This window comes from Ochotona curzoniae, unplaced genomic scaffold (genome assembly GCF_017591425.1).
Source record: "Ochotona curzoniae isolate NIBS_2020 unplaced genomic scaffold, NIBS_Ocur_1.0 scaffold_3208, whole genome shotgun sequence".
NCBI classification, from domain to species: Eukaryota; Metazoa; Chordata; class Mammalia; order Lagomorpha; family Ochotonidae; genus Ochotona; species Ochotona curzoniae.
The window spans coordinates 17,133,932-17,147,356 of NW_024467106.1; the positions used below are offsets into that span (position 1 = coordinate 17,133,932).

The 13,425-nt window shown below is 55.0% G+C and overlaps 1 protein-coding gene across 2 annotated transcripts; it reads left to right on the plus strand.

The window, feature by feature from the left end:
• Positions 1-2,915: 2,915 nt before the first annotated feature.
• Positions 2,916-12,823, plus strand: ALAD (aminolevulinate dehydratase). Of its 2 annotated transcripts, XM_040962924.1 has the most exons (12): positions 2,916-3,027; positions 7,507-7,697; positions 9,712-9,762; positions 10,096-10,192; positions 10,561-10,696; positions 10,805-10,888; positions 10,983-11,071; positions 11,348-11,403; positions 11,485-11,572; positions 11,660-11,746; positions 12,037-12,166; positions 12,663-12,823. In XM_040962924.1, the coding sequence occupies exons 2-12, from the start codon at positions 7,585-7,587 to the stop codon at positions 12,722-12,724; spliced, it is 993 nt and encodes a 330-aa protein (XP_040818858.1). In that variant the 5' UTR covers positions 2,916-3,027; positions 7,507-7,584; the 3' UTR covers positions 12,725-12,823. The 2 variants fall into 2 exon arrangements, with proteins under 2 accessions (XP_040818858.1, XP_040818859.1); XM_040962925.1 differs by lacking the exons at positions 2,916-3,027; positions 9,712-9,762 and having other exon boundaries at positions 7,563-7,697.
• Positions 12,824-13,425: the final 602 nt, after the last annotated feature.

Below are 13,425 nucleotides of genomic sequence, written 5' to 3' on the forward strand. Positions count from 1 at the left end.
TTCTCACTATTACCAAAAATATCTTTGGGGCCCAGCATGATGGCTCAATTGGCTAATGCTCTCCCTGCAAGCGCTGGGATCCCATATGGGCACTGATTCGAGTCCCAGCTGCTCCACTTCCTATCCAGCTCCCTGCTTGTCACCTGGGAAAGCTCTAGAGGATGGCACAAAGCTATGGCATCCTGTACCCATGTAGGAGCGCTGGAAGAAGCTCCTGGCTTACAATTGGCTCAGCTTCAGCTGTTACAGCCATTTGGGGAGTGAACCAGTGGATGGAAGATTTTTGTCTCACCTTCTCTCTATAAATCTGCCCTTCCAATAAAAATAATAAATCTTTTTCAAAAAGAAAAAAAAAGTCCCAGTGATCTCCCTTTTAGTCTCCCCCATCTGCCAAGGGACAGCTGTTCTGACACCAACCAGCACAGAGTAATTCTGCCTGACTCAGACTTCATATAAGCCAAATATGTACTCTTGTGTCTGACTTCTTTTGCTCAATGTTATGCTCAAGATTTATTTATGTTAGAGTGATGTTGTGGTGTAACGCTTTAATCCTCTGCCTGCAGTGCTGGTATCCCTTCCAGGGGCCTCTAAAGAGTCCTGGCTGCTCCACTCCTGACCCAGATCCCTGCTAACAGCTAGGGAAAGCAGCAAAGCGTGGCCTGATGCCTCCTTGGGCCCCTGCACCCACATGGGAGACCAGGAAAAAGATCCAGGCTCCTGGCTTCAGATGAGCCCAGCTCCGGCCATTTTGGCCATTTGGGGAGTGAACCAGCAGATGGAAGATCTCTGTTTGTGCAATGACTCTTAAATAAATAAAAAACCTGAGAGCTGAATGGGATGTGGGAGAGACTGGAACAGTCTGCTGTACATACTAGCAAGCATGGGAACCAGGGCAGGGGGCAGGCCTGAGGGGGGGAGTTATTGGGAGTTGCCCTGACTAGGCTGTAGCTCCCACTGGTTTGCGTGAGGGCCAACTGTGTGGTGGGCAGAATCAGGCTGAACTGCAACACCCATTGACTCATGTGGAAGATAGGGCTGGAAACAGAACTGACCTAGCAATTGCAACTACCAGCATATTCATAAGCTGACGGGGGCAATGGACTCTGTTGGACCCTATACTGGCATACACACACAGGAATCATGCCTGGGATCACCTCAGACAAAGTTTCTTTGCAGATCCCTCCAACTGAACTGCTGATCTCAGAACCCCAACCATGAAGAGAAGCGCAGGTTTCATGGTCTGACCATGGAGACAAGTGTTAAAGCTGAGCCTCCTCTGAGGCTCAGATGCAACAGTAGACAGCAAATCCAAGTGCACATGGAGGATATGGCAGTCTATTGGAACCTGCAGAGGACACCTGGTACCACAGCAGGACAGAGGACAGAACAAATCGGTATCTACCCCAGCCATGTGTTGACAGTGAAAATCTGGGCTAACGGAGACTCTAAGGTAGACTGTCAGCCAGTGGATTCTGGAGAGATTTCATTGTGCTTGGAATGGCGAGACTGGCAGCAATTTCTAACTGTTGGACTATCAAAACCACTTGAGCAGGACCCTCAGAGCATCATGCCACATGTCGGAGACCTGGGATGGGTGGGAGGCTGGGTGAGGCTTCTCCCTTTGTTCTCCCCTTAGCCCAGAGCTAGAAAACAAAAGATAATGTGGAAACAATGGTCTTACTCACTTTCCTGTAGCCCTTGACCCTTGGTGCCCTAATCAACTATGTAAAAATTATCAAAATAAAGTAATAATTACAAATAAAACCCTGAAATAATAAATAAATAGTCCTAATTATTGCCAAACTAAGGAAACAGGTGAAAGAAATGTAGGGCATAGTTAAGGTTAGGTAACTGCATGCAGAAGTGTGTGGTATTGTCCCCACCTCTTAAAGCACAGGACCTCCTTTCCTCCCTCCTCTGGGAACACAGATCAGAACTCCAGCGCCTGGGACTTCAGCAGACTCCATGTCCCTAGCAATAAACCACCATGTCCCTTAACCCTGGAACCCTCTGCTTTCCAAGGTCTCAACCACCCCTTTAAGAATCCTGGCCCTGCAGCACAATAGCCTAGTTACTACATGCCTCACCATGCACCAGGAGCCCATTCGGACACCGGTTTGTATTCAGGCTGATCCACTTCCCTTCCAGCTCCCTGTCTGTGGCCTGGGAAAGTAATAGAGGGCGGCCCAAAGCCTTGGGACCTTGCACCTGCATGGGAGACCCAGAAAGTAGCTCCTGGCTCCTGGCTTCAGATTGGCTCGGACTTCAGCTGTTGTGGCCACTTGGGGGTGAACCAGCGGATGGAAGATGTTTCTGTCTCTCCTCTCTGTGAATCCGGCTTTCCAATTAAAAGTAAATAAATAAATCTTTTTTAAAAAGAATTTTTCCAAAGCCTTTCTTTGACGATCCCCTACTGTTAACTCGTCCATTCCCGGCCCCGCTGACCTTCGAGCACAGTCAGCGCCAGGTTTCTGACTTGGAATGGTTCTAACTCAACTACCAGAAAATGCTCGGGTCTAGAAAAATCAGACTTGGCTGTTGCGCTGGGCATGACAGTGTTGTCTTAATATCTTCGCCTGCCAATGTTTCTTTCAACAACTAACCAGCGCCAGGCTTGGCAAGGAACTAGAACAAAATTAAAACAGCGCTGTAATGAATAGCCTAGGAGGCAGGCTCACACGCACACGCACACGCACACGCACACGCCCCGCCGGCGCGGGTCACGGGAACCCACGTGGGCAACCTCCACCCTCTGCCCGTGACGCGAGGGTGGGCGGGGCTGCGGGCGGCCCTTCAGCCTCGGCACACCCGATTGGCCCGACCTCGACGAGCCCGCCTTGCGTGGGCGGGGCCTCCGTCGAGGCGGGGGGGAGGAGTGCCCCGAGGGGGCTTGGCCGGCACGCCGCCAGTCGGGTCCCGGGCACGCTGCTTCCGGGTGAGCCGCCCCGCCCCCACGTGGGCCGCGGGACTAGAAGGCCGAGCGGCAGCGGCGGCGGGAGCGGCGGCCGGGATCGCTCCCCGAGGCAGGTGAGCCGGGGTGCTGCAGCCCGCGGAGAAGGCGGCCTGGGAGGGTGGCTCGAGGCGGAGGCTGGGGCTCCCTAGCGGGGATCCGGTCCCCCGGGAGCCTGTGTGTGTGTGTGTGTGTGTGTGTGTGCGCGCGCGCGCGTTGGGGGCGTGAATGGTCCACGTTTTGTCTCTGGGGGTCCACTGCCCCGGACACTGCTGGGGCAGGCTCCAATGGAGCCGAGCCCGAGGTGCCTCGCAGCGAGCTCAGGGGTGCAGACGGAAACAACAGCAGGCGCTTTGTGCTCGCAGTTGCGTGCCTGCATTGGCCCGTTCGGTCCTCACAGCCCACCGAGGTCGGCTCAAGTGCCCCTTGCACTAGCCGAGGAAGCCGAGCCCGGAGGGGTACAGAACTCCTCGGCGTGCGCGCCTTGGGCAGACTCCAGAGCTGTGCTGTCCGCTAGGTCCAGAGTCGCCGCTCCCCTCCTCCAGAGCACTTCCCGCCACAAGCCCAGCTGCTGGGGATATGTCCTCGGAGTATCAAAAGGGTATGCAGAGCATTGAGGACAGGGCTGCCGGAGACTTGGCTTCTGTCCCAGATCCCGTCCCTGACCAGTGCCTGGCCTCCTCGGCCATTTCGTCATTGTTGTTTTCTTGTTGTACTCGGTATCCTCTTAGCCAAGATGTCCCAGGAGTCTGTGCAAATGGCTAAGCCCGGAGGAGAGGAGGCTCTGCAGTGCCCTAGGACAAGGCCAGGGTCTTCGCCTTTCTCTTTAATCCCTGCGTCCAGCCCTGCAACAAGCACTGGGGAACGGAATCCGGCAAATGCACCTGACTGAACAGTCCCTTTCCCCCCCTGCCCAGTCCACGCCTTTTCAGAACTGCTTCAGAGTTGCTACCCTGGAGGGTCCCGGTCACTTGCCACCCCGCTGGCCTCTCTGCTGCCACTGCCTCCCCAGTCGGGGGACGGAGCCTGCCAGAGCTGGCAGCAGTTCCCAAACCCAGCCTCTGACATTCTCTGCAGAGCTCTTGGGAACTCAGTCCCTCGCGGAGGCAGCTCCTGGAGCCCTGGATAAGTCGCTTCCAGCTTGGGGGTAGAGGGGAGGAGGCATGGTCAGTGTGGGAAGTTGGCCTTGGCTGGGAGACCCCAGTGACTGCCAGCACCACCACCTCCCCTGTCTGCTGCAGCATCTGTGTGTGGTACTTGCTTTTTTTCTGCCCCCACACATGAGCTGTGGGAAGACAGGGGCTCCATTCCAGAAACCTAGGAAGCCTCAGTGACCCACAAGTCCGATCCTAGACCCTGAGCCTTCTTCAGCGTCATAGTAAAATTAGTCAACGTGGTGCCAGGCACAGCCTTTTCACCATCTCCCATCTTGCCCCCAGCCTTGCAGATTTGGCTTACCCATTTTACAGATCCTCATATAGAACCACTACAAGGCTGCTGAGCGTGCTCAAAATTGCACAGCAAAGCACCGAGCAAGATCTGGGACGCACTGGCCTGGAAACATGGTGCTCTCTGCACCACACTCCTCTGCCTTCCCCACACCCCGGCTGGCCATGTGGGTGAGCGGAGGTGCTTGTGTCTGGCTTGGGACACATGGTGTGTGAACAAGTGCCCTCTTTGCATGCAAAAGTCTCCCAAACATTGAGGATCTTTTTGCAGAGCAAAATCCTTATCTGGATTGGGCTCAACTGGCTCCAGCTGGGACTTGTGAAGTGTCTTCCCGCCCACAGTATTTCTCAAGCACCTGTGGTAGCAGAGCAACCACGTGGTGTGGGTCACAGGGTATTGGACTAGAAGCCAAGAATCGCAGAGCCCACCATCCCTGCCCTGTACCCCACTTAATGTGGGATCTCGGGGAAGTCCCCTTCCATCTTGCACCCCATTTCCACATTCAGATGGAAGGCACTGAGTAATCTCTCTGTTGTAGGACTTCTATGATTTTTTTTTTCCTGGCTCTGTTCCCTTATTTATCAAATCTATCTGAACTCTAAAATTAAAAAAAAAAAAAAATGGATCCCTGGAACTGCCTGGTGAGCCCTCCTCCCCTCCATCCTCATCCTACCCACCCCTCCCAACCTCCCTGGGTGAAGTTTGCTAACCCAGACTGTGATCAGCAAGAGGCAGCTGGTCCCTCAGCCCCAGGAGGGAAGGACATGAGGCGTAGAGGTCCATGGGGTCCAGAAGCCAGGGACCTGCTACAGAGACTGTGGTCTGGGAAGTGAGCCCAAGACCTGGCTTCAGAATCTGAGCTGACTCCTTGGGACGCATCACTGCACCTCTGAGCTTCCTCTGCTTTGTCACCAAAGGCTAGGCCAGTGTTTGCAATCCAGTGTGCTGATACGCAGTGACTGATCCAGTGCCCAGCATAGAGCCACACATGCACTGTGTTTTTCTGTTGTATCTTGCATGTCTTCTGCGCCCAAAGCAGAGCCAGTGTGAGCGATGCGTCGTTTACCAGGATTAAGGGGCACAGTATATAAAAACCTTGTGTTTGCAGTCTAGGGCCAATTCACATTCCGGTTCAGTCACGAATTTAGCAGTGTGATCTTAAACAAGTGACCGGGCCCGCCTTGAGCGGACAGTCATGAAAGTGAAATCTTAACAGGGCAGCCAGGCTCTGCTGCCTGCTGAGTGATGGCCCGTTTAGGGAGGCCTGGCCTGCCACCACATCAGGAGCAGTAGGGTGGGTCCCCCAAGTGGTTCCCGATAATCCCCTGCCTCACCAAGGAGGAAGACCAGATAAAAGAGGCCCCAGGGCACTGAAGGATTAGCCCCTCCCAGCCACTCCCAGTTCTAGAATACCTGACTGATAGTCCTACTCTTTGAGCCTCTGACTTGCTGGGTGACCTTGAGGTCCCATTGGTACAAAGGAGCCACTGGACTGGACACACTGGACACACGGAGCCTGGCAGCCCCGACTTTGGGGACTTGGATTTTGTGTCCTTGCTTGACTGCTGGGTCAACTCCAGAAGGGAGCTCTCTAAGCTTGTCTTCCCAGCACCCTCTTGCTGTTTTCTCCCAGTCAGGCAAGCTCAGAGCAGCCACCCTAAAAAACTGCCTTTTGGGCCTGGCACAATAGCTTGGTGTCTTAAGTCCTTGCCTTGCATGTGCCAGGATCCCATATGGGCGCCAATTCTAATACTGGCAGCCCCACTTCCCATCCAGCTCCCTGCTTGTGTCCTGGGAAAGCAGTAGAGGACGGCCCAAAGCATTGGTACCCTGCTCCCACATGGGAGACCTGGAAGAAGCTCCTGGCTTCAGATTGGCTCAGCTCCAGCCACTGGGGCCGCTTGGGAAGTAAACCATCGGATGGGCGATCTTCCTCTGTCTTGCCTCCTCTTTGTATATCTAACTTTGTAATAAAAATAAACAGATCTTTAAAAAAAAAGAACCTCATCCCCTTCCCCTTGACCAAGCTGAACATTCCCATGCTGGAAAACCAAGTTCAAGGCCCCCATCTTACTAACTCAGATTGGAACCTTTGGCGTGGCTTGATGATCAGGCTCTGTCAGCCTGGAGCACAGACTCAGGAAGTCCCTTGGGGAAGGGCAAGGGTCAGTATGACCTGGCACACCTGGCTTCTGCCTTACGTCACTGAGTCGGTGGGCAGAGCATGTGTCTCACCAGAGTAGCAGAGGAGGAGGGGAAATGGACTAAGCCTGGAGCCATCCTTGTAGAAACTGTTTCCTGGCCCCAGATAAGACAGGTTCACGCTAAACTGTTATGTAAGAGATTATGCAAGCAGAATGCTTGGGTGAGGAGGGGATAACTTGGTGGCTATGGCTGCGGGGAGGCTGTAGAGACATCCAAGTCTTGTGGGTCAGAGAACTGGCCAGACAAAGCCACAGGGTGTAGCTTGGGATTTGGGGGCCAGCAGGAGGTTTCCATGGGCTGGGAAAGCCCTGGTACCCACTCCCGAGGTGGGATGCCGGGGGAGTATGTGTGGGTATGCGCAGGTGGCTGTTAGGCCTTGTACTGGTTTCTCTGAATGAGTAGGAAGCCATGTGCCAGCATGTTCCTGGTGCTTCCCTTTCTAGGGAGAATTCCTGCTTCTCTGTACTCCTGTTGAGTGCATTTCCCACATACTAAACATTTAGTGCCTTTCGCATGAGCTAAACAGAGTTTCCGTGCTGGCCAGGTTCATAATTCTCCAACTATGCATAGGAAAGGACCCGCCCTATTGCTTTCTTTCTAACTCACTGAAGCTTTTTGATAAAGTAAATTAAAAGCAAAAAAAAAAAAAATTAACAGTCAAATAAAATACAAGACCAGTTTATGTCATGAGGTTTTGATTGCTAGGCCAGACCTGAAGGCTCACTTTCCTTTCTGCACTTGTCTCACACCAGCAGGGTGAGCCACACGCAGCATAGAGCTGGGCTAGAGAGGAAGGCAGGCATGCAGTCATCTGGGAAGACCTAGCTTGCAGGCAGGTGTGATGGGCGCCTCTGGGGTGAGGGGCCCTCTCTCAGGTGCCTCCTGTTACTTCCTCCACAGAGCTGAGCAGGCAGCAGGAGCCCCAGCAGCCACCCGTTCCAAGCAGCTGACTGGCCCCAGCCCCTCCTCCCGCCCACACCATGCAGCCCCAATCTGTTCTGCACAGTGGCTACTTCCACCCGCTGCTTCGGAGCTGGCAGTCAGCCGCTGCCACCCTCAGTGCCTCCAACCTCATCTACCCCATCTTCGTCACGTGAGTCCCTGGGTTTAGACCAGGCCTGTGGTCTGCAGGGAGGGGCTTACTGGAGTGGGCATCAGTATTGCCCATCAAGGTGGGAGGAGGGTAAAGGGAGCTGTCAGCCTAAGATTCAGGATCTGAGAGGTGTCCTGCTGGGTGACAGGTGGTAGTAGTCTTAGGAACCAGCCAATCTTGGAAGGAGCTCATGTGTCCCGTTTGGAGAATTGGAAGGCCGAGCCTGAGCTTCTGCAGGAAGACAGAGGCAGGAAAGGTGCTCAGGTGTGCTTGCCAAGAATATGGGGTCCTAACAACTAAACAGACAAATGAAAAAGCAAGTGAGGGGCCTGCCTTGTGGCACAGTCAGGTAAGCTGCTGCTTGTAGCACTGGCTTCGCATCCTGCAGTACCAGTTCAGTTCAGCCAGCTCCCTGCTCATGTGTCTGAGAAGGCAGTGGAAGACGGTCTAAGTACTTGGGCCTCCATACTCACATGGGAAACCCAGATGGAGCTCCTGGCTTCTGCCCAGCTAGTGCAGCCATTTGGGAAGTGAAGCAATACTTGGAACTCTTTCTGTCTCTCTCTGCTTTTTAAATAAAAAGTAAGTAAATCTTAAAAAAAAAAAAATAGTTGAGAGGTGGGCATTGTGGAGCAGTGGGTTAAGCCGTCACTTGGCGTACCCAATCCCTTATCATAGGGGTGATTTATAGCATTTTTTTTTTACAGGCCATGCACATTATCAACTTAAAAATTAGCCTGCTTTTGAGTTAGTAAATTCTGAATCCCACCTGTAGGTGCCTTTGCAGGGCCAGACCAGATGATTTTGTGGGCCTTTCGTGGCCAGTGGTCTGAACTTTATCCATCCATGGAAGAGTGACAGTTTGAATCCCACGTACATGCTGCTTCTGCTCCAGCTCCCTGTTAATGTGTCCTGGGAGACGTGGATGCTTACAGGGGCTGGCTTCCCCATCAGCCGCATGGCAGACCTAGGTGGCTGCAGCCTGGCCTAGCCCTGGTTGTTGGAGGTATTTGGGGCATGAACTAGCAGATAAAAGCCCCCCACTCTGTTGCTCTGCTTTTCAAGTGAATAGAAAAAAAAAATTGAAAGTTTAGTGGTGCAAAGATGCTCACATGTATGCATATGCATATAAGGATGGATCTTCAGGAAAGTAATAGAAAATAGATACTATGAAAAAACTATTTGGAATTTACATTTTTTTTTTGCACAGGTGATAGCCCCCGGGGAAGAGATTGTGTCTGTTTTGTTCTCTCTCATACCTTTGGAGCCGTGGACAGTCTCTGGTGGCTGAACCCACAGCCTGAGGCTCACAGAGAGGCCACGACCTGGCCAAGGTCACTCACTTGAGGAAACAGCTGAAACAGGACAGTGAAGCCCTTCTGACATCAGGACCCCAATTCCTAATCCCACAGTCCCCTCCTGTGATGACTGATCTTTGGGGGTACACTTGCTCTTTATTTTTTAAAAAAGATTTATTTTCATTGCAAAGTCAGATATGCAGACAGGAGGAGAGACAGAGAGGAAGATCTTCCGGACTATGATACACTCCCCAATTGACTGCCATAGCCGGTGCTGCGCCAATCCAAAGCCAGGAGCCAGGAGCTCTTCTGGGTCTCCCACACAGGCGCAGGGTCCCAAAGCTCTGGGCCATCCTCCACTGCTTTCCCAGGCCACAAGCAGGGACCTGGGTGGGAAGCGGAGCTGCCGGGGTTAGAACAGGTGCCCATATGGGATCCTGGCGCGTTCAAGATGAGAACTTTAGCCACTAGGCCACGGCACCGGGCCCCATACATTTGCTCTTATTGTCACTGTTGTTTCTTGTTGTCCCTATTATCATTTCAGGCCCTGGGCCTGGCCGGGCAGGGAAGCCAGACACTGGATCCTACCTTCCTCTCTCTTGCTCCCCTCTGCTCCCCTGTTCCCACCCAGCTTCCCAGCCATCTGCCCCAGTCCCCCTCTCACCACTGGCCCCTCCCACAGCTCCCGCTCCATAGCCCATCCCCCACTCTTGCAGGGATGTTCCCGAGGACATCCAGCCCATCGACAGCCTCCCAGGAGTGGCCAGGTAGGAGCCAGGGCAAGGGTGGGGCAAGGGGACGGTAGAGGTGCTGGGAGGAGGAAGGCCCAGACTTGAGCTCAGTCCAGAGAAGGGTTACCCCAGGGCCGAGGCTCCTGTACAGTAGGAGACACAGCCTAGAAAGGAATGAGCTGCCCATCACTGCAGACACATACACAAGGGAGCAGGACTTCGGGTAGAAGGAGCCTGCCATGCCCTTGAGCCCTCTCCGTACTACGTGCAGCTTGGTTCTTGGCAGAAGCACCGGGCAGAGGGGCTAGGGGCAGGGGGCCTTGCCCGAGGCCTGCCTGCCTTCAGCCTCTCACCCGGCTCCCGGCCCAGGTATGGCGTGAACCGGCTGGAGGAGATGCTGAGGCCCCTGGTGGAGGAAGGCCTGCGCTGCATCCTGATCTTCGGTGTCCCCAGCAGAGTGCCCAAGGTGAAGATGCCCGGGGAGGAAGTGTCAAGAAGAGAGGCTGGGCAAGAACGTTTTGAGCTGCCACACTGGCCACACTGGCTCTCACCTTGGGCTGGTCCTAGGGCCACAGATGAGTGGGCATGGTTCCCGCCCTGAAGACAGCACCCGTGGTGGGCCAAGAAGCCAATTAGGGCTGTGCCACCTGGACTGAGTAGATCAGGTTTCTTCTCTGTCTCCTCTACACATGGAGCCAGTTGACCATGCTTCCTTCCAGGGTGGTGTTGATGGAAATGGAGGGAACAGCCACGGTGGCCCTCTCCATTGTCTGCCTGCTGTGCCTTCATGAAGGCTTTGTGCAAAACCCTTGGCCTTGCCTGCTCCACCCCTAGGATGAGCGGGGCTCTGGCGCTGACTCCGAGGACTCCCCGGCCGTTGAAGCTGTCCGCTTGGTGAGAAAGACCTTCCCCAGCCTGCTGGTGGCCTGTGATGTCTGCCTGTGCCCTTATACCTCCCATGGCCACTGTGGTGAGCTCCCTGCCTGCCCCCCACCCCTGCCATCCCGACACTGCCAGTGCCCACCTCTCCCCAGGGCCTCGAGTGCCCCTCTGAACACAACCACCGACTGTCCTGTAGGGCTCCTCGGTAAAAACGGAGCATTCCAGGCAGAAGAGAGCCGCCAACGGCTAGCGGAGGTGGCCCTGGCCTACGCCAAAGCTGGTGAGTGAGCCCCTGGCGGGGCTGGGCACTACAGGTGCCAGGGGGCTATGGGTAGGATGTCCCAGTATTCTGAACACCTCCCTCTGCCTCTCAGGGTGTCAGGTGGTAGCCCCATCGGACATGATGGATGGACGTGTGGAAGCCATCAAAGAAGCCCTCTTGGCAAATGGATTTGGCAACAGGGTACGAGAAGAGTGGGAGGGACATAAGGAGATAAGGAGGGGTCTTGGACCAGCCCCCCCCCCACCCTCTTTATCTGCCAGGGTCACAGAACCAAGTGCTGGAAGAGGCCTTGGGGACCCCTATCGACTGGCCTTGGGTGGGGAAATCAAGGCCCAGAGCTGCAGCGAGACAGAATACAAGGATGGGGCTGTGCCTCACGGCCTTGGCCTCCCTGCCTCATCACGCTGTGACAACCTGGAAGGGGCTGGTGAGTCTGGACCCACTTTCTTCCTACAGGTGTCCGTGATGAGCTACAGTGCCAAGTTCGCTTCCTGTTTCTATGGACCTTTCCGGTGAGTGGGCAGGACCTCCCTATTAAATCCTCAGCCCCGTAATCCCTGGCCGGAGCCCACTGTGCCACCTCTATCTGGCAGGGATGCGGCTCAGTCAAGCCCAGCTTTTGGAGACCGCCGCTGCTACCAGCTGCCGCCCGGAGCACGAGGCCTGGCCCTGCGAGCCGTGGTGAGCCACGGGGGCTTGAGCCCCAGCCACATGCCCTTCCCTGCCTTCCCCTGGCAGGCACCACCTCACTGCTCCCTCCTGCCTTAGGACAGGGATGTACGGGAAGGCGCCGATATGCTCATGGTGAAGCCAGGCATGCCCTACCTGGACATTGTGCGGGAGGTGAAGGCCAAGGTGAGCACAGAGCCGACACGGGGCCTGGCTGGGGGCAGGACAGGTGGGTTGTGAACTCTGGAATCCCAGGCTGAGAGTGCAGGGTTGGAAGCAGCCTGCCCCTACCCTTCCAGAGACCACCATGACCCTCGGGGATGGGTTCTCCCGGGGCCTTTGAGTGGCTCTGATTGATGAGTCCCAGGCTGCTGGCAGACAGGATTCAAGTTGGTTCCAGATTGGGCAGGGTGGGATAGCCCAAGGCTCCCCCACCCTCTGCATCATGCCACATTCTCACCGCAATCTGCCTGCAGCATCCTGAGCTTCCACTGGCCGTGTACCACGTCTCTGGAGAGTTTGCCATGCTGTGGCACGGAGCCCAGGCTGGGGCGTTTGACCTCAAGGCTGCTGTCCTGGAAGCCATGACCGCCTTCCGCAGGGCAGGTAAGCAGGCAGGCAGGGATGATGGGCTTTTGACCTGTGCCACGGGCACATCTTGCCCGGAAAGGGAAACAAAGTCATGAGACAGCCTGCAACCTCAAACCTGGAAACACTGGTGCCCAAAGCAGACACAGATGAAGGGGAGGGGAGGGGGGGCTGTGGGCCTCAGAGCACCGAGCAGTCAGGAAAGCAGAGAGCTCAGTTGCTTTCCAGATGTGAGGACTTAGATGGCCAGCTGTGTCCTTGTCTAGGAGATAGGGGTGAGACCAGGAGCTGTGGTAGAGCACCCTGGCATGGGAAGCAAGCTGCCAGCTTGGCTGTCTCCTGCAGTGAAGCCCAGAGAAAGATAACGACACATCCAAGGTTTAGCACTGGTTGAAGGCACACAGCGTTAACACGGGCCTGTCTGTGCGTTCTTCCTTCCCCACTAGCAATCAGCACCCAGACTGTGTATGCTCCTGCCCTCCCCTACCTGCTTCCTGCCTTTCTCCCCACACAGGGGCCGATATCATCATCACCTACTACACGCCCCAGCTGTTGCACTGGTTAAAAGAGGTGTGATGGATAAAGTGTGCAAGACCTGAGAATTGGAATTTAAGACAGTTCCCTGGAGCCTTGGAAAAGTGAAAAACCAAAGTAAATGCTGCTTCTGGAACTCTACCCTTGTGCCCTCTTCCTGCTGCTGGTGGGAAGCACAGCAGCCCTCATGCTTCCTGTCAGGCCCTACCTGGAACCGCTCACGGCCACATCCTCACTTCTCCCTTGCGTCAGCCCTGGGGTAGTCTTTGCTGACCTCCCAGCTGTCCCTGCTGGTGTGGCTTCAGCTTGAAAGCTGCCTGGAGTCCCGGGTGCAGGTGTGAGGGAGTCTGGGAGAGGGGCTGGATCTAGGAATGCTAAGAAGCCATCGAGAGCTTGTGGGTTCGGGTTGCAGAGCTGGGTTGCAGAGCTGGGAGCGGGCCCTGAGGCCTGGGTCACTGTCCTGGTTTAGAGCAGAGCCTTGCTGAAGTCCCATTCCCCAACACGCCAGTACGCATTAGCGCGCAGAAATGTAGCCCAAAGATAAGAATCCATAAGCAAAGACAGTGTCCCTGACTCCCTGAGATACCACCACCAGGAAGGCCTTGTCTTCCAGAGAGTCCAAGAACCTCCACTGTGTACCAGGCTCAGGGCTGGGCACTGGGACAGAGCAACACAGCACTCTCCCTCTGGGATTTCTACCAAGAGTGGTGGAAGCAGACAGGAAATAAAGTAAGAAAAGCAGT

What these genes read in the sequence shown, in the direction of transcription:
- ALAD (XM_040962924.1), top strand. Translation starts at nt 7,585, where the DNA reads ATGCAGCCCCAATCTGTTCTGCACAGTGGCTACTTCCACCCGCTGCTT. An exon ending in ATCTACCCCATCTTCGTCAC is followed by an intron (nt 7,698 to 9,711) that starts GTGAGTCCCTGG and finishes CCACTCTTGCAG; the next exon opens with GGATGTTCCCGAGGACATCC. An exon ending in CAAATGGATTTGGCAACAGG is followed by an intron (nt 11,072 to 11,347) that starts GTACGAGAAGAG and finishes TTCTTCCTACAG; the next exon opens with GTGTCCGTGATGAGCTACAG.